The sequence below is a fragment of the Hippichthys cyanospilos genome, chromosome 15, assembly GCF_059441005.1.
Source record: "Hippichthys cyanospilos isolate Australia breed blue-spotted pipefish chromosome 15, RoL_Hcya_1.0, whole genome shotgun sequence".
Taxonomy (NCBI): Eukaryota; Metazoa; Chordata; class Actinopteri; order Syngnathiformes; family Syngnathidae; genus Hippichthys; species Hippichthys cyanospilos.
Genome location: NC_142383.1, coordinates 158,340 through 183,563, shown reverse-complemented (window position 1 = coordinate 183,563; position 25,224 = coordinate 158,340). Strand labels below are relative to the sequence as shown.

General features: G+C 45.6%; 1 protein-coding gene, 1 long non-coding RNA gene and 1 pseudogene across 10 annotated transcripts in view; 2 read left to right on the top strand and 1 right to left on the bottom strand.

Moving 5' to 3' along the window:
* The window catches only part of wdr91 (WD repeat domain 91), a 57,761-nt gene extending 32,984 nt beyond the window's left edge, over window positions 1-24,777 (top strand). For 7 of the 9 annotated variants that reach the window (XM_088434906.1, XM_088434905.1, XM_088434911.1 and 4 more), the window contains 11 exons: window positions 1,463-1,645; window positions 1,781-1,977; window positions 3,253-3,307; window positions 3,397-3,492; window positions 3,634-3,728; window positions 4,293-4,446; window positions 5,253-5,361; window positions 5,523-5,635; window positions 12,386-12,493; window positions 20,268-20,357; window positions 20,650-24,777. In XM_088434906.1, the coding sequence (XP_088291032.1) occupies window positions 1,463-1,645; window positions 1,781-1,977; window positions 3,253-3,307; window positions 3,397-3,492; window positions 3,634-3,728; window positions 4,293-4,446; window positions 5,253-5,361; window positions 5,523-5,635; window positions 12,386-12,493; window positions 20,268-20,357; window positions 20,650-20,814 (1,365 nt within the window). In that variant the 3' untranslated portion in view covers window positions 20,815-24,777. Of the gene's footprint in view, window positions 1-1,462; window positions 1,646-1,780; window positions 1,978-3,252; window positions 3,308-3,396; window positions 3,493-3,633; window positions 3,729-4,292; window positions 4,447-5,252; window positions 5,362-5,522; window positions 5,636-12,385; window positions 12,494-13,600; window positions 14,222-20,267; window positions 20,358-20,649 lie in introns of those variants that run through there. The other 2 variants (XM_088434908.1, XM_088434907.1) reach the window with 2 other exon arrangements.
* Window positions 4,285-21,694, bottom strand: LOC148411274 (uncharacterized). The gene is made up of 3 exons (XR_015867945.1): window positions 20,255-21,694; window positions 4,524-4,598; window positions 4,285-4,413 (listed from the first exon to the last, which is right to left on the bottom strand). It is a non-coding gene; the product is annotated as an uncharacterized LOC148411274 (long non-coding RNA).
* Window positions 18,031-20,260, top strand: LOC148411275 (uncharacterized; annotated as a pseudogene).
* Window positions 24,778-25,224: the final 447 nt, after the last annotated feature.

The following is a 25,224-nucleotide window of genomic DNA, read 5'->3' as shown; positions in this document are numbered from 1 at the left end:
ACAAGCGAGAGCTCGATGTTGAGCAAACGCGATGTTGAGCGAGGGAGGGAGGAGTATCGCAAGCGAGAGCGAGATGTTGAGCGAGAGAGGGCTATCCCGAGCAAGCAAAAAGAAATTTTGAGCGAGCAATTTCTTTTTCTATGTTCAAACTCCATCGGCGCTCAAAATCTATTTTCGCTCGCTCAGTTTGATTTTCTCCGCTCAAATTTTTTTTCGCCCGCTCATAATTGTGGCACAAATATAACGCCATAGTCCCCAACCTTTTGATCACCATGGACCGGTCAACACCTTACATTTATATTGTGGACCGGGGGGGGGGGGGGGGGGGGGGGGGGGGGGCTGTCACAATCTCGCAGTGGCCGAGACCGACCGTGCTGAATATTGTGCTGACAATGCTGCGCTATCATTAGCTTAGCTCAGTAACTGCGGTTCAACAGCTGTTAAGTGAAGCAAGCACGCTTCACATACCAGTTGTCCTAAGTTCTCGCTTCCGCCTTTCTACAAGCCAGGTGAGTGCTCTTGCTTGGCTCTGTTTTGTATTGAAAGCTCAGCTGGCCGTGTTGGATCGCTTCCGGTCACCGCATAACGGCCACCATGATTCATCCCCAAAACATTTTTTCGAGTGCAGCCCACGCGGCCCGGTACCAGTTGATCCACGGACCGGTACCGGTCCGTGGACCGGGGGTTGGGGACCACTGTTCTATCGGATTTAGGTCTGGAGACTGGCTGGGCCACTCCAGAACCTTGATCTGCTTCTTACGCAGCAGTATAGTATATCTTATAGTCAATGCCTTGAATTTAGACAGCGGACGGGGTGGGTGGGGTGGGGGGGTGTTATCCGCGGCACAGTCAATGCCATACTATATTGTGATTGAAAAGGTTTTAAAATATGTCATTAATTGAGGGTGTGCCATATAATCTGGTGCGCCTTAATATGTGAAAAAGGTTTCCAAATATGTCATTAATTGAGGGTGCGGCTTTATCATACGGTGCACCTTATGGTGCGGAACATACGGTATGTGTATCTATCTATCTCTCTCTCTCTCTCTCTCTCTCTCTCTATATATATATATATATATATATATATATATATATATATATATATATATATATATATATATATATATATATATAATGTGTAAAATAAATGTAAAATATATGTAAAAATAAAACAATAAAATTGTTATAAAACCTGCAAGAAAAACACTCAAGTCAATGATCTCAAAACTGCTGTCAGAGACCGACAGACAGAGACAGAGAGACTTTCCTGCCACATTCTAATTAATACCCTGTGGTAATATATGAAAATATGCATTTTTTTTTTTAATCGGTTATTCTACATGTACGTTTGAATACAATTGCAAATACGTTTGAGCTAGTTTGCTTGTCCATTTTGACAGTTCCATGCTTCTGGCTGTTCCACACTTCTGTAGTATCATATTTGTATAACCTTCTTTCCTAGTTTTCAAAGTCAAAAGATGTAGTCCAACAGAAAGAAGCAAAACTAACCTCGAGTCATGCATCAACAAGTGAACCATCAAATTCTCAATCTCAACATTCAAACCAGCCAACACATTTATGGCACAAGAAAACCCAAGCTTATGAAAAGGAGCGGAAAGAGCTATTCTCAAAGCCATCTTCACAGGTACATTTCAGTTTGGATGTTTTTTTTTGAATGTGATTTTTAGAATTCTTGGTTTTGGTTTTGCCCCAATTAAACAATATGTGTACATGGTAACTGCAGACCAATCTATTTATACATCTCAACGTTTCTCTTCAGTTACAAGAAAAAAAGGGGGACGTAGGAGAGGTGGAGCCTTCAAATGAGACCTTTGCTGACACTCCGGACTCTTCCTCTTCAAACGATAGGAGCAGAGGAGCAGCAGAAGAAAGTGTCGTGCTATCAGCAGAACAGCCATTTATCAAACTCAGCCAAGAGGAATATGGAGAACACCATTCCTCCATTATGCACTGCAGGTAGGCACTCCGTAAACACATCCTTCCAAAGGAAATTTGGGCAGATTGCTGACCTATTCTTTCACCTCACTTGACTAATTTCTCAAAGGACTGTGGTAACCCTAACCCTAACCCAAGCGAAATTTTTTTTAAAAATTTGGGGGATTTTTTTTAAATGTGAAGTCTTCATACTATACATATTTAAAACAAATATTATTGCAGTACCTATATTTACTTAAATCTTATTAAACCTTATATAGCGACTGAACTGTTAACTCTTTCCATAGTCTTCGAAATCTCGCAACTGCCGTGGCCAACAAAATGCAATATAAATGTATTAAATAATGTCTAATATTAGACCACATCTTATCTAATTAATTAAACCAATAATATGTTTTTCTGTACGATTTTGCATTGTGACACAATGACAAATGTCCAGCCAATGATAAGTTTCACTTGCGCCATTCATCCAATCAAACGCATTAACAAAAACGTTCCCTGCATATACACCCCGTGCAGGTTAGCTAGATAACAACAGTGCAGAGTTAAGAGACGCAAATGCTAACCCCTTTTCCTGGCGAACGATCAGCGACACATCCACTCACCAAGCCAAAGTAAAAAAGATGGAATGGCTTGTCAGCGTATATGCAAATAGAAGAACATGCAGTGAAAGTGAGTAATGTTTTTTTCACTACTTGTGGCTTATTACCATGATGACAAGTGCAATATACATTACACTGTCATGTCTAACACACTTATTGCTTAAGATTTTAAAAAAAATTGTTGAAAACAAACAAAAATAGTTGTGATTTGTTTGGCAACATAATGCAATAAAACAATCATAGATGCATCCCCTCATAAATGACGGGATAAGTACCCAGAAGCACATTACCAGTTCACACATATGTTTAAAAGTTGTTGGACATCATCGGGTCGTGCTGTTCACATGAATTCTTAAGCATTCCGAGTTGCCTTGCGTCATCATTCCAGGGCTGCAGCGAGGCCCCTGGATATACTCAAAGACCCCCTCCTTCCTTGCTCATTCATTAATGACAAAATGTGAGTTGCGTGATATAGGTCACTTTAGGAGTGACATCAGATTTACACACGGCGACTCACTGTGTGCGTGTCTGAAATTGCTCACCTTGGTCCATATTCTGCTCAGGGATTTTGTACAAATGCTCAGACGCATTGAAAATTAGAGGAAACATTGGCAACAATGTAGTTATAGTGTGTTAAGTGTACTTGTCACACACACTTCTTTGTGTAATGTATCTTTCAAAACTTCTCATTTAGAGTTGATTGCTCTGGTCGCAGAGTCGCCAGCTTGGATGTAGATGGTGTTATTAAGGTAAATCTGCGCCATTCAACTTCAAAGAAAATAGAAAATATTGGTCACACATTATTGAACTCACAATAAAGTTTGAATGCACACTTCAGGTTTGGTCGTTCAATCCCATAATGCAGACCAAAGCCACCATCATGTCCAAGTCTCCATTGCTGTCTTTAGAGTGGGCCACCAAACCTGACAGATTGGTATGAGTAGATGTCTTACAAAAACATTGAAAATATCATCAAATCCAAATGTGAAATAACCCTAATTTTATTATTTGTATTTGGCCTCTAGCTGATTGAGTTCATTCAATAAACTAATTGGTTATTTGTGTCTGTATTTAGTTGTTACTAGGCAGTGGTGTTGGCACTGTCCGGCTGTATGATACTGAAGCTAAGAAGAATCTGTATGAGATCAACATTGATGAAACTCATCCACGGTAAACCTTTTGGTTTTGTCACAGTAGCACTGTAAGGTCAATTGAGAGCAGCCTAAGGGAAAGATTGTTTTTTTTTTTAAATTAATTATAAAGCTTCACTAATATTGAATTATTTCTTGAATTTTGATTACTGCCACCTTATTTACATATTAGTCGCTCTCATGAGTGTGATGCTGTGTCCAACTCTGAAAACTTCACCCACAAATCATTTGTTAATACATACATTACTGATGGTGTCAATAAAAACTGAAACTACTGTACATTTTATTATTATAAGGCAGATTTGTATTTAAATCTTGGACGTATGTAGTAATGATGAGTTTTTTGTGGTTTTCAACTCATTCACTATCAATGATGGCCACAAACATCACATTCATTTTTACTGGGTTGTCAATGAATAAGTTAATTCATTCAATGCCATTGATATATATATATATATATATATATATATATATATATATATATATATTTATATATATAAAGCAATAGAGTTATTTTAACAGTGCGTAGTTGAATACTGTACAATGTTATCTTTTTTTATTTTCTTTTTTTAAATCGTCTTAGCATCTTGTCATTGGCCTGCAGTCCCAGTGGTTCGTCCTTTGTCTGTTCAGCTGCAGCTGTCATTCGAACTGGACTTGCTGAACCTGCTCATCGTCTCCCCCTGCAGATGTCTGGACAGCTGCTGCTTTGGGACACCAAGACAGTGAAACAACAGGTATGATTGAACATGAAAATCAACCAATTAAGAGAAAGCAGAAACATAATACTGTAATCTTTGCGATACCTGATTACCTCTTGTTCCTCTGGTCCAAGAGATGTGATGTCAAATAAGGGCAAAATGACACACTCCGATATGGCCGTACAATGCTGGTCACAGACAAATCAGTATTAGTTAATACAATAGGTCATTATTATCTCATTAATCATTAACACCATTAGTCTTTCAGTGTTTACATCGCAACATATTTTATGTGGATCTTGCACACCACCACGTTGTCCTTTTGAACAGCAAACCTTGAACAGTTAGTATTAAAACACAATTGAGGGGCCAATGGCCAATGAGGAAAAAAAAAAGTGTTCTTAATTTCCGTAAACAAACAAAGCTCTGTTTGTAGAAAGTTTGCTTGGATAACACTTCATTGCAGAAGTCTTAAAAAGTCTTAAAAAAACAACAGAAAGGTGCATGGTCAAATCTCTTTTTTTTTCTTTCAGCATGACTCTTGCACTCTCCCTCACCTCTTGCGTGCACGTCAATCAAACGCGCTAACTCCTGACACATATTTATTCAAAACAGCATATTGGTACAGGAGTAAAGTCCAGAGTTGCCAACACATCTACAATACAGGATTTTTTTTCTGGTATTATTTCTCTATATTACTCTGCCCTTCTGTATATTCCTAAATTAGTCCCAAAAAGTCATTCTGCATTTGTTTTAAAAATTCAGGAGACGCACATTGGTTACACAGTTGACATGTTGTTGCACTAGATAATGTTTTCTAAAGCTTTTTGTCTTTCACATAGCTCCAATTCTCTTTAGAACCTGAACCAGTAGCCATTAATTGCACAGTCTTCAACCACAATGGGAATTTGTTGGTAACCGGAGCAGCAGATGGAGTCATCAGACTCTTTGGTTCGTATCTTTAAATGACATCTGTTAATGGTTAGCACTGTCCATTCTGTAATCATCTGTGAAAATTATCAAGTGAAATTCTCTGATCTACTGAAATAGCTGAGTAGTTTGTGTGAATAAAATAAAAATGAAGAGACTGAATTCTCTTCCTGTCTCTGCAGATATGCAGCAGTATGAGAGTGCTATGAGCTGGAGGGCACATGATGGAGAGGTCTACAGTATTGAGTTCAGCTATGATGAAAACACGGTCTTTAGCGTCGGAGAAGATGGCAAGGTGCAATTTTTGTTTAAAAAAAAAAAAAAAAGAAAATTTCAAGGCACTTAAGAAATCTGAAGACACTTAATGTGTGTTTTGTTTAAGCTCCTATCAAACTGAAATGCGAATGTTATCCAGTCTTGATGAAGGTAGTGAATGGACGTTCACGTCAGGATTCGTTCAAGGTCGCAATTGTTCTTAACGACCATCAGGGTTCATTCAAGACTGCAATTGTTTTAAACAGTCTATATACACCAATCTGAAGTCGTAAGTCGGTAAGAGTTTGGGGTGCTTGCGTGTGCTGTCTGGTTAGTTAAACAAACACCGTTGTCAACCCTGCTTTACAACTTTGCTGCGGATTAATCATACGTACATTTGAAATGACTTGAAATATATTTTTCAGTGTAGATATTGTAATGTCCATGTATTGTTGTGAATGGATGGGGAGGAGTTACTGTTGCTGGGGAGGTCACGTGAGGTAGGAGGGACAAGGGACGAGGACGAAAGGAAGAACTGGCTGGTTGTCAAGTTAGTTAGAGTCGGCGTGAGTTGTGGCCAACAGCAGCTCGTTCTAGGAATTCTTTATGACATTGTTCTGTTGAAAATAAAGTGTTAGAGCCACGCTGACGACTGAGTGCATCCTTACTCGCTTCCGGGGCATTACATTGGTGTCAGAAGTGGGATATTTCGCCCACCCGTATCGCTGCGTGTGAGGATGTTGGGTGGCGTCGGCTCTCGGCGGGGAGTAAAGAAGGAGGCGGAGGAGTGTGCGATTGACATGCCGGAGGCAAGTTGCTTCGGACGAGGATGTCATGGAGCGGGCTGCGCGCGCAAAGACGTCTGTGAGTCCGCCAAAAGCTGTGACGTGCTGGTGGCTTCCGGGCACGATGTAAACAGTAATGGCGGCGCCCAGGGACTCGCATTGGCCGCTATGAAGACGCTCAAGTTTTCCGGGAAGGAGAGTTGGGAGGCTTATAAAGCTCAGTTTGAGTTGGCAGCGGTTGCGGCTGCCTGGTCGGAGAGGGCGAAAGCCGTGCACTTGGCGCTGTCACTAACGGAGGACGCTACGTCCTGTCTGCTGCTGCTGTCGCCGGAGGAGAGACTCGATTACGACGCGCTGGTGGGGGCGCTGCAGAGGCGTTTTCGAGAGTTCAACCTGAAAGACTCCCTGCGCTGTGAGTTTAAGCAGCGTGATCGGCAGCCGGGTCAGCCGCTTCGCTGCCTCGCCCAAGAGATTGAGGGCCTAGGTCGGCGTGCATATGCAGGAATGGCGAAAGAGGTCCAAAATGAGCTGATACGCGACCAGTTTATTCAAGCCCTCAGACCAAATGATCTGCGCGTACACGTGCAGCTTGCACACCCATCAGACCTCGCAGAGGCGCTTGCCCTCGCCAGAGAGTGGGAGATTGCGGCCAAGGGGACACCACAGACTTCAACCTTCCCCGTTGCGACAGCGTCAGTGTCGGAGGAGGAAGAGCAAAGGCCTGCTTGGGTTGAGGAGCTGGTGTGTGCTATTCGAACTCGCTCAGATCATCGTGAGGAAAAGAGTGAGCGACGAGCACGTCCTTTTGTCTGCTGGGCGTGCGGGATGCCAGGACATCTGCGTCGGCGCTGCCCAAAGGTGTTGGACCAGCAGGGAAATGGGAAAGGGTCCGTGTAACCCGGGGAACACGGACCCCTCCAGCTATTTTCCGGGGGATGCAGCCTGCAGGCAGTGGAGCTGTGCGCGGGGACATGCACATCCTGAGTGGGCCACTTGTAATGGTGGGCTGGACTGATGTGGGGGATCCCAGTCATGTCTTGATCCAGATCGGGGACATTTCCTGCACAGCCCTGGTGGACACTGGGTCTTCTGCTACAATTGTGAGACCTGACGTTGTTCCAGCAGGAACCGTCTTGAGATCAACGGTCACAAAACTGAAGACAGTGACTGGTGAAACAGCCCAGATGAGAGGCAGGGGGACATTTGTGTTTGCCTTGGGGAATTTGTCAACTACTCACTTCGCATGGGTGGCCGATGTGAGTGACCCCTGCATACTAGGGAGAGACTTTTTGAAGGCTGCTAGCTGTGTGTTGGACATGGGGGCTGGGGTACTCATCCTTCCGAGTGGTCAGCAGGTGAAGCTGATCACAGCCTCCCAGGAAGGCGATGAGTGGGTCGCCACAAACACGGCTGACCCACAGCAGTCAACAGTAGAGCGGGTAGAGTCCGCTCGCCCTGAAGAGGCTGGTTCCCAGTTTGGACCACCACGCTCGACCCCACGACAGTCAACGGTAGAGCAAGTAGAGTTTGCTTGCCCAGCAATAAATGGCTCACCACGAGTGGGAGCGGTGGCAAACTCCGGCTGGCTAGATGGAGACCGGATGGAGGCAATTCGGTCCATCTGGGAGAGGAATTGCGGCGGCCTGGATGGTGGACAGCAAGAACAGCTGTGGCAGTTGCTGTGGGACTTTGAGGGCATATTTGCTCTCAGTGAGAATGAAGTGGGTCTCACTCACCTGGTGGAGCACCACATTGACACGGGAAATGCACGGCCTGTTAAGGTACGTCCCAGACGGCTGCCCCTGGCAGGAAGCCGCAGACCAGGAGGTCAGGGCCATGCTCGAGGCGAAATCATCGAGCCCTCTGACAGCCCGTGGGCATCCAACGTGGTCATGGTGTCCAGGAAAAAAAGTTCCAGACCACGGTTATGTGTGGACTACAGGCCTTTGAATAAGGTGACCAGAAAGGACTGTTACCCTCTTCCCCGGATTGATGAAACGCTGGACTTGGTGGCCGGATCTGCTTGGTTCTCATTACTCGACCTGCGCAGTGGATAATGGCAGGTCCCCCTCACTGCTGAGTCAAGATCTAAAACAGCTTTTTGTACAGCCAGAGGACACTGGCAGTTCAGAGTCATGAGTTTTGGGCTGTGCAATGCCCCCGGGACTTTTGAGCGTCTGATGGACACTGTACTGGCTGACATTCCAAGGCAAGAGTGCCTGGTGTATTTGGATGATGTCCTCGTCCATGGAGGATCCTTCCAGGCTGTGCTGGAGTCATTGAGACTGGTTCTGGGGAGGATAGCGGCTGCTGGATTGAAGCTGCACCCAGAGAAGTGCCACTTCATGCGTCGAGAGGTGGAGTTCTTGGGTCATCGAGTGAATGGGGCTGGCATCAGCACACTGGAGGAGAAGATCAGGGCCATTAAGGACTGGCCAGTACCACGAGATCAGAAGCAGTTGAAGAGCTTCTTGGGGCTGGCCTCCTACTACAGGCGGTTTGTGAAGGGGTTTTCTTGCATTGGGGCTCTCCATCCATCTCCTCCAGAACAATCAAACCTTCACTTGGACGCCGGCCTGCCAGGAGGCATTCTCCTGCCTCAAGAAGTCTCTCATGAATGCTCCTGTCCTCGCCCCGCCTGACCCGATATTGCCTTTTGTACTGGACACGGATGCTAGCAACACTGGTATGGGGGCAGTGTTGTCACAGGCGGGCCCGGAGGGTGAGCGAGTGATGGCCTACTTCAGCCGCATCTTCAATAAAAGCGAAAGGCGCTACTGCGTGACGAGGCGTGAGCTGCTAGCAGTTGTTCTGGCTGCCCGCCATTTCAAATACTATCTGTGTGGAGTGCCCTTCACCATAAGAACGGACCACGCTGCCCTGCAGTGGTTGATGTCATTCAAGGAACCAGAGGGCCAAGTGGCTCGCTGGCTGGAGGAACTACAGGCATTCCATTTCACAGTGGTGCATCGGGCCGGGGCTCAGCATGCTAATGCTGATGCCCTTTCGCGGCGACCATGTGCTGCTGATGGCTGTAGCTACTGTGACCGGCGGGATGCCAGAGAGATGGAGCTGCGGGGAGAGGACACTGCTGATGGGCCTTCTTGCTGCACTTTGGAGGCCACGAACATCGGCGACTGGGCAGCCAAGCAAGATGAGGACCACGATCTCAAGCCAGTGTGACAGTGGCTCCTGGACGGCAAGAGGCCACCCTGGGAAGCCGTGTTGGGTCTCTCTGTGGGCACCAAAGGATTATGGAGCAAGTTTGCTGTATTGCGCTTGCAAGATGGCGTGTTGCAGCGGGCGTGGATAGAGCCGGCCACGGGGGAGGAGAGATGGCAGATAGTGGTCCCCAGAACTCTGAGAGCGGCAGTGCTAGAAGCTTGCCATGGCGGCGCTGGCTCAGGGCATTTTGGCAGCACAAATGGTAAATGGTAAATGGACTTTCACTTATATAGAGGTACTCAAAGCGCTTTACACGAACTAGTCATTTACCTACTGATGACGCAGCATCAGGAGCAACTGGTGGTTCAGTGTCTTGCTCAAGGACACTTAGACATGGTCTTGATGGTCGTGGGATCGAACCCACGGCCTTTCGGCTGGGAGACAACCACTCTACCACCAAGCCATGCCGCCCCGGCGGCACAAAGACCCTTCGGAGGCTGCGACAAGGGTTCTACTGGGGCCAGCATCGACGGGATGTGGAGGACTTTTGCAGGCGGTGTGACGAATGTGCGGCGTACAAAGGACCCCAAGACCAGTCCCATGCCCCGTTACAGCAACAGGGGGTGGGAGCGCCCATGGAAAGGGTGGCTGTGGACATCATTGGTCCTTTTCCTGTGACGGACAGAGGGAACCGGTATGTGCTCTGTGCAATGGACTATTTTACAAAGTGGCCGGAGGCATACGCACTGCCGGACCAAGAAGCAGAGACAGTGGCTGATGCTCTTTTGGATGGCATGTTCAGCCGGTTTGGAGCTGCAAATATTCTCCACAGCGATCAGGGCAGGAATTTTGAGTCTAAAGTTCTTGCAGCTTTGTGTGAGCGCTTGGGCATACAGAAAACCCGCACTACCCCTTTGCATCCGCAGAGCGATGGTCTGGTGGAACGTTTTAATCACACCCTACAGCAACAGCTAGCCATTCTGACTGCCGATCACCAGCGGGGCTGGGACCAGCACCTCCCACTGGTACTGATGGCTTATCGGTCGGCTGTGCAGAGTTCCACATGCTGCACTCCTGCCCTGTTGATGTTGGGTTGGGAAATCCAGACACCGGCGGAGTTGGCGTTCGGGAAACCACCAGACAGCGCAGCAGACAGCCCGGGGCTGGAGTATGCCAGGAAGCTCCAGGATCGACTAGAGACAGCACATGCGTTCGCCAGAGACCAGCTGGAGAAGGCTGGTGTGCGTCAAAAGAGGAACTATGATGTGCGGAGCAAGGGGCGGGATTTCCAGCCGGGTGACCTAGTTTGGGTGTATACGCCTAAACGGAAAAAGGGACGATGTCCCAAGTTGGACTATCACTGGGATGGGCCATGTAGGGTGCTTGAGCGGTTGGGGGAGGTGGTTTATCGAGTCGTGGTTCCCCTTAGAGGTAGAAGGGTTGCTTTACACCGGGACAGGTTAACTCCATACCAGGGCAGCGGAGCCCCTGTGTTCGAGACGCAGTCGGCGGGGAGTGACAGCGTGAATCATGCGGTGGACTCGCGGCCCCAGCATCCTACCAGCGCTCCTGTTCAGCTACTCGCGGATGGACTCAGGTCTGACCACAGCCGGCCTCAGAGACAGAGGCGTCAACCCCGGCGATTGGACGATTTTTTTTGTTCACCCCTCGGGGTGAGGGGTTTCATAACGGGGAGGGCAGTGTAATGTCCATGTATTGTTGCGAATGGATGGGGAGGAGTTACTGTTGCTGGGGAGGTCACGTGAGGTAGGAGGGACAAGGGACCAAGACGAAAGGAAGAACTGGCTGGTTGTCAAGTTAGTTAGAGTCGGCGTGAGTTGTGGCCAACAGCAGCTCATTCTAGGAATTCTTTATGACATTGTTCTGTTGAAAATAAAGTGTTAGAGCCACGCTGACGACTGAGTGCATCCTTACTCGCTTCCGGGGCATTACAATATTTTGCTTATTTATGTTGAAAACATGCAATAAAAAAAAATTAAGAACCATTCAAATGTTTTTTTTTTTTCCATGTGACACATTTATGCATTTGAGAATCAATGGCTTAAACCTTAGAAATCAGTTTGGTGTAACCATGTTCCACTCTGTTTTGGTATCGAGTTCTGCCCCAAATATGAACACTCAACTGAACATTTATATTCAACCTGAAATAATCAAGGGGATGACACAAATCTATTTATTTAGAAGTCTGGCATCATTAACGGTCCACCTGTTACATGCCCATTTTCACACATCACCATCAAGCAGATGTCCCTCAATTTAAGCTTGTGATAGATCCTCGATGCTCAATACATGCACCAGGATGAGCCTTTTAAGACCAATGAGATGCTACAGTAGTTAATATGACGGTGTAAAATCAACTTCCAGGTTGTTCATAACATGAGTCCATGGGGACATAGCTGTGTATACAAGGCAGGATTTATGTCTGCAATGCACAATGCTGTTTGGTTTAAATATGAGTTCATCATGAGCAAAAAAGATAGTGGAATGCATAGGTTTTTCCACCGCGATGTACTGATGGTAACATTTGGCCCATGTTGCATTGGTGTATCAAGGCCTTAAGACATTCTTTAGAGATTCTGAAACACATTTGTGTGTTTACCCTCGACATGAAAGGCAATTTGATTGTTTCAGATTGCCTTAGGAACATTCTTGGAACCTGGTGAGATTAAAAGAGCTGCTACCTTCAAGATACATGATTCAAGATTCAAAACCTTTGTCAATTTGCGGACACTCACCAACATTCGCCCATCAGTGGGATAAGAGCTTTAGAAACCAATTTAAGTGAGTTGATAAGTCTTTTTTTTTTTTTTTGTCTGCAGTTTATCCAGTGGAACATCCATCGATGTGGAGTCAAACAATCAGAGCAGGTTTTGCCTCAGGATGCCACTGGACCGTTTGTTCTGTCTGGGTACAGCGGATATAAACAGGTAAATCCACAATAATATGTACAAAACCCCAGTAATTTAGAAATTAAGTCTGATGCCCTGATAACCACTCTGAAAATGTTGAGGTTGGAGAGGCAGAGCATTAATTTCCGAATGAAGCCTAAGGAACGGCATAGCTCAGTGGTTAAGTTGTCACCAATTTAATACTCCCTACAAACAGTGATTCCTTTGCCTAAAAAGTCAACTAAATATAAACAGCCATAAAACAATAGATGAATGAATCAGTTTCTTTTTCTGTCCTTACTGAGAAGGGAGGGTTCTCTGATGTGATGTCCAAGGTATAGGGTGGAAATTGTGCAATTACGTTCTCGAGCGGACATTGATAGTGCATCACTGCGGCATATGCCTGGGTGAGTAAGCTTGTAGCTGACTGAACATGAAAACAAGAAAGCAGAGTTTACACTCAAAATTCCAATTTATTACAACTTGTAACATCTTCCCAACGCTGCTCTGTCCTCACCATATTTCTCTGGCCACACGTTCTCACCCGTGTAAGAGGCGGAGTAACGTAACATCGACAAATGAGTGCATGAGTTGTAATCCACTCCTGCCCTGGAGTTGTAATCCAGCCCATATAGCACAATTGGTTGATGCTACGCGGGGGAAACAATAACAGCTCTAGAAGCTATTACAACATTCTCCCAAATTAAGCATTTTTTATTTGATAATTTTGTGATAATTCTAGGTGGCTCGGTGGAAGAGTGGTTAGCACGTCCACCTCATAGTTCAGGGTCCCTAGTTCAAATTCACCTTGCTCTGGCCTTCCTGTGTGGAGTTTGCATGTTCTCCCTGAGCCACCTCCCGCTCGCCAAGGTGTCTGTCAGGTTCACCAAATAGACATTTATAATAATTAGGCAATAAAGAGAGAAAAGGCACTCAGTTTCATAATTTTCTCGAGTGGGATTGAGAGGGAGAAGGAGTGTAGCGTTTTTTTGGTCACTGCACATTCATTCTCCAACGCTACTTCTAACACCCCCCATTTTTTATGATACAGAGGCATCTGACTACATGTAAAATTGGCAGACAGTATACTTGTTTATGTGTTAATATTAGCAAGAATCCTTTATCAATCTTCACATTCTCTGGTAGTGGATGTGAGCTCAGAGGTCCTGACGTCACCTCCCAGGGGCTTTGCTGTCGATGTCTCATCAGCTGTTCGCACTCTGCAGTCGAGTCGTCCTCTTGTAGCCACACCCAAGCTGAAAACACTCATTTATGCTGCAAATATGTACTATTATGGCAAATGTATAATAACTACTCAAAATGATTCCTACAGTGTCCCTCGTCCACTGCCCGTAGACAGCAGCAGCAAGCCTGCAACCCAATTGAGGATAAGCGGCTAAAGAAAAATGGATGATAATGAATTTTTTGCCGAGGAATCATTACACCTCTCATCTGCATATTAATTGTGTGCGTGTGCGTGTGTGTGTATGTATATAAAAAAAAATACATAGTGTCCATCTTGGTCACTGTGGGAGAAAGCACTAATGTTGAGCTGCTCATACACACATTCAGTTAGTTACTTTAAAGGGGCCATAACATTAAAAGTCAACTTTCTGGGAGCTTTTAACCATGTTGCAATGTTTATTTCTTACCCTTAACACTCCATTATTTTCCATCATTGATGTATTTCTAAAGATTTCTTGCTTATACTGCGGTCTCATACTGGCCCAGCCCGTGCTGATGAAAATGGCATGAGGTGTGCTTATGACGACAGCGTTCAGGAACATATTGTACCTTCCAAAACTGCCTGTGCAGGAGTAAATACACAGATGTCTATCAGTTTTGTTATGGTTCATAAGTTGAGGAGACAAGATTTTGCACCAAGTTGGCCAAGAAATTGCAATACAGTGATCCCTCGTTTTTCGCCGTTAATGGGGACCGGAATCCTCCCGCAAAATGTAAAACACGCGAAGTAGCGCCCCCACTTTAAAAAAAAAAAAAAAAAAAAAAAACGTTAAATGTGAAAAGCCTTCATGCTATGCATATCATCGAGGACAAGAGGTCTCAGCGTCCTCAGGCAGGGGCACAAAACGAGTGATGCGCAAAGGTTTATTGACATAGGAAGAGGATTGCAACATTGGAACCAAAGCAGCATTTGGCCACAGGGAGACCATGCCTCCATCAGGGTGCCATTTGATGCAGGAAAGGCTGACAGACAGGGCATGAATTTCCCCAACTCGTTTGACCAAGACAACGGAGAGCAAAAATGCAGAAAATGCAAAAACCCACTTGAGAGGCACCTCACACAGTGGTTCAAAAGGAGCCCAGCACAAGGAGTCAAGCATCACATGCAGGTACCAGGCAGGGATGTGTGGCGCACTGTAGGGCCAGAAACACCGGGCCCCTTTCATGAACGAAGAAACAAGCGGGTGGCGCCCTAACGAGTTGCGCCACACTCGACTCATCAATCACCCCGTAGTGGGCCGCAGTGGCAGCGACATAAACCTTCAGCGTGGAAGGTGAGAGACCCACAGCAGGAACAGGAGAAGCCACTGTGTCCGTGGCAAGTGTCATGCACTATGACACCAACAACTTTCACCTGTTGTCGTACAATAAACGCATGGAAGGATCCCTGGCATTGACAGTAGTGCGCCTGACTGAATCAGAGCAGCAGCTCAGCAATGGGTCAGGCCCCTCAAAGGCCAAACAAACAGGCAAAGTCCAATGAGGATGGGGATGCCACACTCAACCCTCTTGCTGGGATAACAGATCCGACAAGGCTGGAAGATGCCAAGGGTCGGCAAAACACAGGCTGTGGAGCAGAGGCAACCACGCCGACCCTTTCCTGCTCCAGTGGACTGCTCACCTCCATCAGAGAGAACCAAAGGGGACAGTGAGTCCACTCTAGCGTGGCAAATAGGTCGACCTCCACTTGGCCGAAACGAGCCCATATAGCACAATCTTCGGGTGCAGACGCCACTCCGTTGACGTTGGAACCCTGCAAGACAACGAATCCACTGCCCGCAGACTGGCTAGGTGGGCGGCAGCCTATTGAAGAATGGCTTGAGCGACCAACAGCAGCCTCACGGACCTGGTACCCCCCAATGATTGATGTGGAAAACCGTCGAGGTATTGTCCGACCACACAAGCACGTGCTGACCCTGAAGGAATGGCAGTAAGTGGATAAGTGCCTGCTGCACAGCCCAAATTTCCAGGACATTGATGTGGTCTGCGGTTTCCACTGACGACCAATGCACCTGAGCGAACCTGTGCTGCCAAACTGCACCCCAATCAGAGACTGGCATCCATGGACACCACTTCCCGGCGAGACGGCACCACTCTTAGTCGAATACCTGCGGATACAAAAGCATGCCGGCGCCACGGGGCTAGGGCGAGAAGACAGCGATGAGACACCTGTAGTCGTTGGTGCCGATGTCTCTTAGCATCCAAGTGGAAGCCGTCAACCACATCTGTAGGGAACGAAGGTAGGAGCCCCAGAGGAACCACCATGATGAGAGAAGTCAGCTTGCCCAGCAGGCGTACAACATTTCCGAAAGGGAGGCGCCTGTTTTGACAAAAAGAAAAAAAAAAAAACACGCAAAATGTCGTCCACTCGCTGAAGTGAAGGGCGGCCAGCATGGCCAAGGAGTCCAGTGACACCCCAACAAAAGGCGCTCTGCTGTGAAGGAACCAGTGACGACTTTGCCAAGTTGATCCTGATCCCCAACCGAGCCACGTGACGATGCAGCACGGTAGTATCCCTGAGCACCTGATCACGAGATTGCACACAGCTCAGCCAGTCCTCCAGGTATGGGAGAACTTTCATGCCCCTCGCCAGCAGGGAAGGAAAGGCCGCCTTCGCGAAGCAAGTGAACACCCTTGGTGAGAGTGAGAGGATGAACGGTATAACCCAGAACTGCCAGTGGATGCCCATGCCCATGGATGCCAATAGCAGAAAACTGCAATTAATAAATGCGTCCAAATACTTATAATAATGCTATTTTAATAGTTTCTTAAATATACTACAAAAATATTATCAAACAACATAATATTCCTAATAAGAGTGAAAAGACTCCTTGAGTAATTCATGTATCTCTCTAAGCAAAGCGCAGAAAATGTCTGATGAGGCGCAATGGAGACATGAAAGTAAGCGTCTGTCAGATCAACTGACGTAAACCATTTGCCGAGACTGACTGACCGTAATACGTCGGACGTTGCTGGCTTGCAAAAGGGTAACCTCGAGGTAACGATTGAGCCCTCTCAAGACCAAAATTGGGCAAAAACCAACTGCCTTCTTTGGGACAAGGAAGTAAGGGGAATAAAAAACCCCGGGTGAGGCTTGGAAGGAAATCAGGCTCGATGGCCCCTTTGGCCAGGAGAGTAGTAAGCTCCTTATCAAGGGCCAAGGCCTTTGCCGGGTCGGCGATAAAGGTCTCCCGGACCCGACATTGTATGGGGCGGCCAGCGCTGGAACTGCAACCTGTACCACTGAGACAGGGTGGAAAGCACCCAGGGGTCTGACTCCAAAGCAGCCCACAGCCTGAGCTGCCGAGGGGAACAACACCCGGCAGACGGCCCCAAAATCTCAGTCCCGCGGAGTCGCGGGGCCTCGAGGGGTTGAGGTAGGAGGGGCAACCACCCTTAGTCTATGGACAGGCACCCGAAGACCAGCGCGAAATCCACCAGTGGGGGCGAATGCCGCGCGCTGAAGGGCAAGTGTCCACAGCAGCATACATTCTGGGGAGGCGCAGGGAACTGGCAACCTCCACACATTTGGCCACGCGATGGAACACTGTAACAGGGCACAGTGGCGGGAACCGAGAAGGACCAGGAACAGCCGAAGCTCTGTCACAACCAGGGAGCTGCACACGGGCCTCACGAACCCTGAGCAACTGTTCCAGTGTCTCCACTGGCCCAGAATCGAAAAATGTCCCAGGGAGTACAGGGAAGTACTGCAGAGTACACTTGGAGGATTCAGTTGAGGAGGGCTGAGACAACCACAGAAGGCGATGCAAACGCACCAAGTACGACATCGCCCGCCCATCATAAGGGTCCCTTGTCATAAGGGCAAAAGCATTTAGACATGCCTCACCCAACAACAAAACGGACTCTGTATCTCCTTTCCGCGCCACAGCCATAGCAGCGAACAACAGGTGCAAGAAAGACTTTCCAATGTGAGCCGAGCGCGCACAAGCTTTATAGGCCCTTGTAATGAGGTAATCTGCCATGCGACATTGGACGTTAGGACAATGCCCCGTACGCCGAGTGAGCTCGTCTGGTGACAAGAGCAAGGAAGCAGCAACCTCCTCCGCAACAGGCATGCGGTCTAATCCAATATTAGCAACATCCTTCCGGTTCCGGGCATTGCTGCCTTTTTACCATTAGCTGGAGAGACGAATGATGTTTTTCTATTTTTTCAAATTTTTTTCTACCACTCGTCAGACCTGTCTGGTGTTTTCCTTTCCTTTATTTTTGATGACTGTTTCCATCCTTCGTTGGCTAGTGATTCGCCAATTCTCCGAACAGCTCCTAGCTCTGTTCGTCCTCGTTTTCGTGCAACTCTGCAACGTAAGTATTCGCTCGACTGTACTAAGTTAAGCATTGCTTCGTGCACCTCCACCGCATCGGTCACTTGCGACACCTGTACCATTCTAATGGAGAGGCTTTCTCTCCTGGAGGTACGTGTACGTCAGCTAGAGCAGAGTAGTTTGATAATTGTAGATCAGTCGGACACACCTGATAGTGCGGGCAGTCGCCCTCCCGCTAGTCCGGTTAGCATTATCCCCGTGCCGCTAGTGTTGGCTAGTGTGGGCGGTAGCCTACCCGCTAGTCTGGCTAGCCTTAGCCCTAAGCAGCCTGCTAGCCGCAGTGAGCCTGTTCAGATGCATAATAGTTTTAGCTCCCTTGTTAGGCACACCCCATCTCAGTCTACTGGCTCCTGCACATTAGTTATAGGGGACTCCATCACCCGTGACATTAATCTTAAAACGCCGGCCACCGTAATGTGGATTCCTGAGGCCAGAGCACCCGACATTGAAGCTAGTCTTAGGGAGCTGACTCGCAAAAGGCCTGGACACCAGCGTAGTGCAAACAACCCTTGTTAGATATAGTGATACATGTCAGCTCCAATGATACAAGAATGAGGGAGTCTGACATTACAAAGAAGAACATAGCGAGGACTTGTAATCTTGCTAGAAAGATGAGTCTGCATTGAGTAATTGTCTCTGGCCCTCTGCCTGCGAGAGGCAATGATGGTTTAGCAGATTATTCTCGCTTAATCGGTGGATGGCTAGTTTCTGTAGAGAGCAAGGTTTCCAGTTTGTAGATAATTGGCCCTCTTTCTGGGGCCGGCCCGACCTGCTAAAGAAGGATGGCTTTCTTCCTAACTGGGAAGGTGCCATCACTCTTTCGAGAAACATAGATTAGTGTTTTGAGCCTTCCATGACTTCTCACATTAGAGCATATCGGGTCGCAGGCGATTATAGCGCGCCTGCTAGAACGGGTGTGGAGTCGTTAAGGCTAGAGTTAAACTAGAGTTAAACTTAGAATTACAACTTCAACACATTTGAGGCTCTCGTTATGCAATCGAGCTCCTCACCACCATTCTATGTGGTACTTATTTACCGTCCTCCCAGGTTCTAATCTGGTATTTTTGTATTTGTAATTTGTATTTGTCTGTATTTGATACATGCAGCATCCACTTCAACCTGTGGGCCTGGAAGGGGGCTCCTCCCACCTGTAGCCTCTTCTGAAGGTTTCTGATTTTCCCCAAATTGGGGTTTTTGAGTTTTTCCTTCCTCTTCTGGGAGCTTTGACAGAGGATGCTGTTGTGTACCTTACACCGAAAAGATGTCTCTGTATGACTTCTTTTTTCAAAAGAAGTCTCGACATGACCTCTTTTAACCTGTGAAGACTTTGGTGATTCAGGGCTCGACAAATAAAATTTGATTGATTGATTGATCCTACGTTACGGCCAATGTACGCCCCTTAGAAGTCAGGCAATGAGGTTGGACATGAATTATTTCAGGAACCCCAGGTGAAAACATCAAAATTATACATACTGTACATATTAAAAATTGGTACCAAAATAGAATAGTTACCAAAATAGTATAGTAAGTACTATGTTTACATAATACAAATGTGTACAATCACAAAACATCATAAATAAAAAATATAGAAAGGACTTATTTACCTTTGAGTGGAGCTTGTTATGCTCATATTCCCTCGTAAGGGAAGCCTAGGCTAAGCTAGCTTTGTGTTTCTTGATTATCTCCAGTTTCGTTTCCATATAAATCATCTTCTTATTTCTCTCTTTAACATCACTAGCAATCTTGGGACCCATGGCTAACCCATTCAACTTTGAATTAAGCAGTAAAATGCACTATAAATATGGTTTTGTAACCACTCAATAGAACAAAGCTTTACCGTTTCCCCATTTTGAAATGAGTGAAGCTGACCAATAGCAGACCAGCATTGTAGTGACGCGTTGCAGGGAGGCAAGTTTGACGGCAACAAAAAATAAGAGCAATTACTTGAATATGCTTGCAGATGGAGAAAAAAACAACACAAATACAGCTTAGGGTCATGACAGTTGTTTTTGTCGCAAAGCGGGGAAAATACCGTGAAGAGGGGATAAACTCAGTATTCCACATCGCAACATGAAAAAAAACTTAAGACAGGGAAGCTATCTGGGGGTCCACTGTATACCATTACGATCTCTCTGAGGTTTTGGAACACCAAGTCCAATTCTTTTTTCTGTAAATGAAAACGTTCAAATTTAGAGCAAGAAATATGATTGACCTTTTTTCGTCAGGTCCAGGTTCCCCGAGGTCGCCTGTTCACCTTCGACTCAGAGGGGCAATATGTCCTGACTTGTTCGAGCTCTGGAGGGACCATATACAAGGTAAAGACAACATGAAATTATCATGTGCAAACAATATTTTATACCATCAAGCTGTTGAATTGAAATTGGAAAACTGTTGCGATTGGCTGGCAACCAGTTCAGGGTGTCCCCCGCCTACTGCCCGAAGCCAGCTGAGATAGTCGCCAGCAAGCCTGCGACCCCTGTGGGGATAAGCGGCTCTAGAAAATGGAAGGGTTGATGGAAATTGGAAAACTGTTGGTGACAAACGGGTGACATGTAATAGGGTCTCCAATGAATCTCCTTTTCATGTGTGCATGTCCCCTATGTCCAGCTGACTAATGGAGAACCTGCTCTGGAGAGCTTGCTTTCCCTGGGTGGACACAGAGCGCCAGTGGTGACAGTTGACTGGTGCTCAGCGTTGGACTGTGGTACTTGCCTGACCGCCTCTATGGATGGAAAGATCAAACTCAGTACACTCCTTGCACAGAAGCCCTAACGCAATACTTGATTACTAAGAATTTTGGGTGTGTGAGGTCAGGCAAAATGATCTGATAGGTTTAATAAAAGACAAAGAAACAAAAAAATGTTTTTAATTTCAAAAAGTACATATAATGCCATTCTGTTGAACTGAAGCTCTTACCGCTGCCACGTTTTCTGGAGTTCTGGCAGTGCGATGCCGGCCAGTTGGTTTTCGTCTCATTGCAGATCCAGTAGCTCTGAAGCTGGTAACGGTCAGGTTCATTTCTCAGAAATTAAAGTACACAAAAGTACACAAAAGGAGACAAGGCAATCTTTCCAGCTCATGCATGAGGGGAGCGAAGAGGAACTGGCCAAGGACAATTCCACGGCGCTCTGCCAGCCTCTCTGACCCCTCTCTCTTTAATTTGATACAGAGGTCCCTAACTACATGAAGATCCCTGCCCTTAAGGGGCAAAAAAATGCAAGTCTATGGACGGAAACTTGTGTACTTGTCCTTCTATGTGTGAGCAGGTGGGTGATGTACTAATGCATATTTATGACCAAAAATTATGCGTAGCAAGACATTCTGATAAAATATGCGTAGCAAAACATCAATAAGAATCACAGCTGCAGGAGCGCTCCAGCTGGCAGGCTTGAGCGGCCTTCCTTCTGCTTGATACAAAACAATAAGACCACTTTTCTCGACAAGCAGTGCACTGATTTTCTCAGCATACCACCAACATACCACAGCAGTTATATTTTGTAGCAAATTCATAGTGACTATAATCATTATAATCCTAACCACAATCATTCACACAGCAAAGCATTTCTTCATTGCAAGCATTTATATTTTATAGCAAATGTATAATCACTTTATTTACAATTATTCTAACAGTAACCAAAACAAAATCGTGTTACGAGTTAGTATGGGATCATGTCTACCAAATTTGAAGTGCAAAGAAAACGCTCATTGTGCTCGTCACTGAAAGCTAGACCAGAAGTATTGCAGAGGTATTTGTACCAGTCTAACCAAAAATTTCTCTGTGCATCTGTCCTTGAATCTTCAGGTGTCATCAATTCAGGTTCCTCTTGATCTTGACTTTGCTTCTCTTCTTGCTTGTGTTGGTTTCTTGTCACTTTTGACTGTTCTCATGCAGACAGGTAGGATGCCGCTTGTGGCACACATCACACTCACTTCAACTGTTGCATTTCTTTAAGAGTTGGCCAGGCTTGAGGCAACCAAAACATAACTCATTCTCTATAATGAAATTTCTTCTTGCTTGAACTTATTCTGTCATGAACTTTCAGCATTTGATCAAAGTGTGTCCATTTTTCTTACAAAAGACACATGTAATGACTTTCTTTTCATCTAATTTTGCAGCCTTTTCATCCAAGTTTATAGACAGGACTTTGCTTCGACTGTCCTTTTCCTTTTTCTCTTGGGTTCTCTGCTTGGCCTTGCTTGACTGACTACAGAGAGTGATTGGGTGACAGGCAATCTTTAACTTCTCTGATCAGGAATGTGACCAACTGACAGAAACTGGAAAAATGTCCATTGTGCTCTTCCATTTCTACAGAAATGCCAGTCTGGCATTTGAGAGAATTTTTCTGTTCTCGTTGCAGGCGTTGAAAATTTCAAGAGCCTTTAATGTGAGCGGCCTCACAACTGCGAAGGAAATCTGTAAAGTTTCTAGGTGTTAGAATAACTGTATCTAGGTTATCCCATATTTGTTCTTGCAACATGTATATTAGAACTGTATGGATATTTTCTGTTGGAGCTGTTGGTGAAGTGCATATGACGAGCCGATGCGTCCCCAGGGGCAGAACAGCATGGACTCTCACCTGCATCCCCTGCAAAGCATGGGGGTTGCATGGACTCTCACCTGCACCCCCTACAATGCATGGGGTTTAGTCTATGTGTTCCTGAAAAAGAAGACAGCATTGAAGCGCACCTATACTCCCCACTATCACAAACTGATTGTTAGTATTGTTGCCAAGACCTCTCCCCCAAATCCTTTAGGGCAGCAATGGCTTTTGTACCTAGGGCCACCCCAATTGAATAAATAGGGAGCAGAAAGGATCTGTAGCCAGACCGGAAGGAGATCTGAGAAGGTCAGGTTTCTGTCCTCTCTCCTTGCAAGAAAAACTTGTTGTCTTCCTCCTTTTTGTTGTTTATTAAATGTTCTAGGTTGCTTGAACCTAAAACTAAGCTCAAAGATTTCCTTTGGTCCTATCTTAGGCCAACTGTGAAGCTTATCTCGTTATGAGTGTGCGGTTTCTATGTCTCTCATCTAAGAGCTGTCATGCTGCAACATAAGCAGATTCTGTGCCAAGTAGGAAGTAGCCTTCAATTGATTTCTTTGCATCTCCATCCACATATCTGCAGAGGTAGTAGAGTTTCTCTTTTGTTTTTGGTCTTATTGCCTAATGTATTCTAGTGCCTAGGCCCTAGTGTAATGTAGTAATGTAGAATGTAGTCTGCTTAGGGAAGCAAACAGAATTAAGGATTTCATTGTGTGGTATTACTGTACCATGACAATAATGACAATAAAACTCTTGAATATCGAATGTTCTTTTGACTGATCAGCGTTTGGAATGACAATTTCTAGTCCTTGTACATCAACGAATCTCCTTGAAATACTACTGGTTCAGGGATTTGGATTCTGCTGGTCCTCACTACATCTACTAGCACCTTGACAAGCGGTGCTGTATTCTCTGTTGTGGAGGAAGTGAGGACCTTTGGAGCTGAGAGTACATACGGAGACAGAGGACTTGTGAGAGCAGGTACATACTTAACTTGTCGATTCAGTATGTCTTCTCATCTTCTGCAATGAGAAGAGGACCCTTTAGAGCCAGAGATGAGCGAATTGACACTCGATCTGAACAGAGAACCGACATCAGGCCATTTATCATCTTCAAGCGTATATCCATCCAGTTGTCTAGAGACTCTGTTGGAGATGAACTTAGACACTTGAATACATAAGTCAACTCTCCGGCGAGTTTCCCAATCTGATCTTTCGATTTGCTGGAGTTCATTATATGCGCTCTATACATCTACTGCAAAACTCTGGCCTTCATCAATGATGTTATTGAGCTTGTCATCGGTTAGAGGCTGTGTGACTTGTGAAAGTCTTTTCTTGGCAAATTTAACATTCTACAGTGGACCCCCGGGTTAATACTTCCCTGGCTTACGTTTTTTTGTGGAATACTGAGTTTTTTCATCTTTCGACATTGTGTTTATTATACATTATTTATTATACATTATACATAGTCTTTCCCCCTGATGCTTGCAATGAAGAAATGCTTTGCCATGAGAATGATTATAGTGACTATAAATTTGCTACAGAATATAACTGCTGGCCAAAGAATCCATGCTATGCTGTGAGAATGCTTTGTTTTGTTATTGTTTTGTCTCAAGTAGGAGGAAGGCCGCTCAAGCCTGCCTGCTGGGGCGCTCCAGCTGTGATTTTCAAAATATCACACACACACACACACACACACACAATTTTTATGTTTTGACTTGGGGTTTTACATGCATTAGCTAATTAACATAGGTTTGGATTGCCCACCATTCGTGTTACAATCCCAACCGCGGAACGGATTAATCTCCTAAACCGTGGGCCCACTATAGCTCCCATTTCTCAGACGTGTAATAGAACCTTCGTTTGAAAGCTTTAATTTTCTCCTCATTTCTTGCTTTCTTTGCCTTTCTCTGTTTAGAGTTCTGCATCTTTCACTTTTCCTTATCTTCTTTTCTGTGTTGTTGCCATCTTGATCTTTGTCAGGCTGTATTGGGAATCTGTTTGATCACTGTCTTTACGTCAGTGAGCTCTGATTTTCTTGACATCTTATAGCAATCCTACACTTCACTGTTATATAAACTGAATGTTTCAATATATTGAAATTATAAAGCCCAAATTACTGCTTATTGTGTGCTTACTTATTAAATGTTTGTCTATTTTTTCCTTTTATTAACTTGCAATTAAAACATTGAAAGATGCCTCATTCTGAAAATTCACTACACTTTGCTAAGAACAAATTATGCTGCGTTCACACCGAACATGATTGAGGCGTAAAAGTGGACAGTTTTGTATTGTAGTCAATGTAATTTGCGCGACGCACGACAAAAGTCGCGACAACAAATCAGTTTCAGAAACGTTCAACGTCTAGACAGGGGGCAGGCATGAATCATGGCAGCTGGTTTGCAGTCACCCGGAGCTATTCAACATGGCCAGCTGAGCTTTCAATACAAAAACGGAGCCAAGCAAGAGCACTCACCTGGCTTGTAGAATGGCGGAAGGGAGAACTTAGGATAACTGGTATGTGCAGCGTTTGCTTCCCTTTTTAACAGCAGTTGAACTGTAGTTACTGTGCCAAGATAACAATAGTGCACATTGACAGCTCAGTATTTACTGTAGCACGCTAGGCCACTTGATTGCAGCATTGA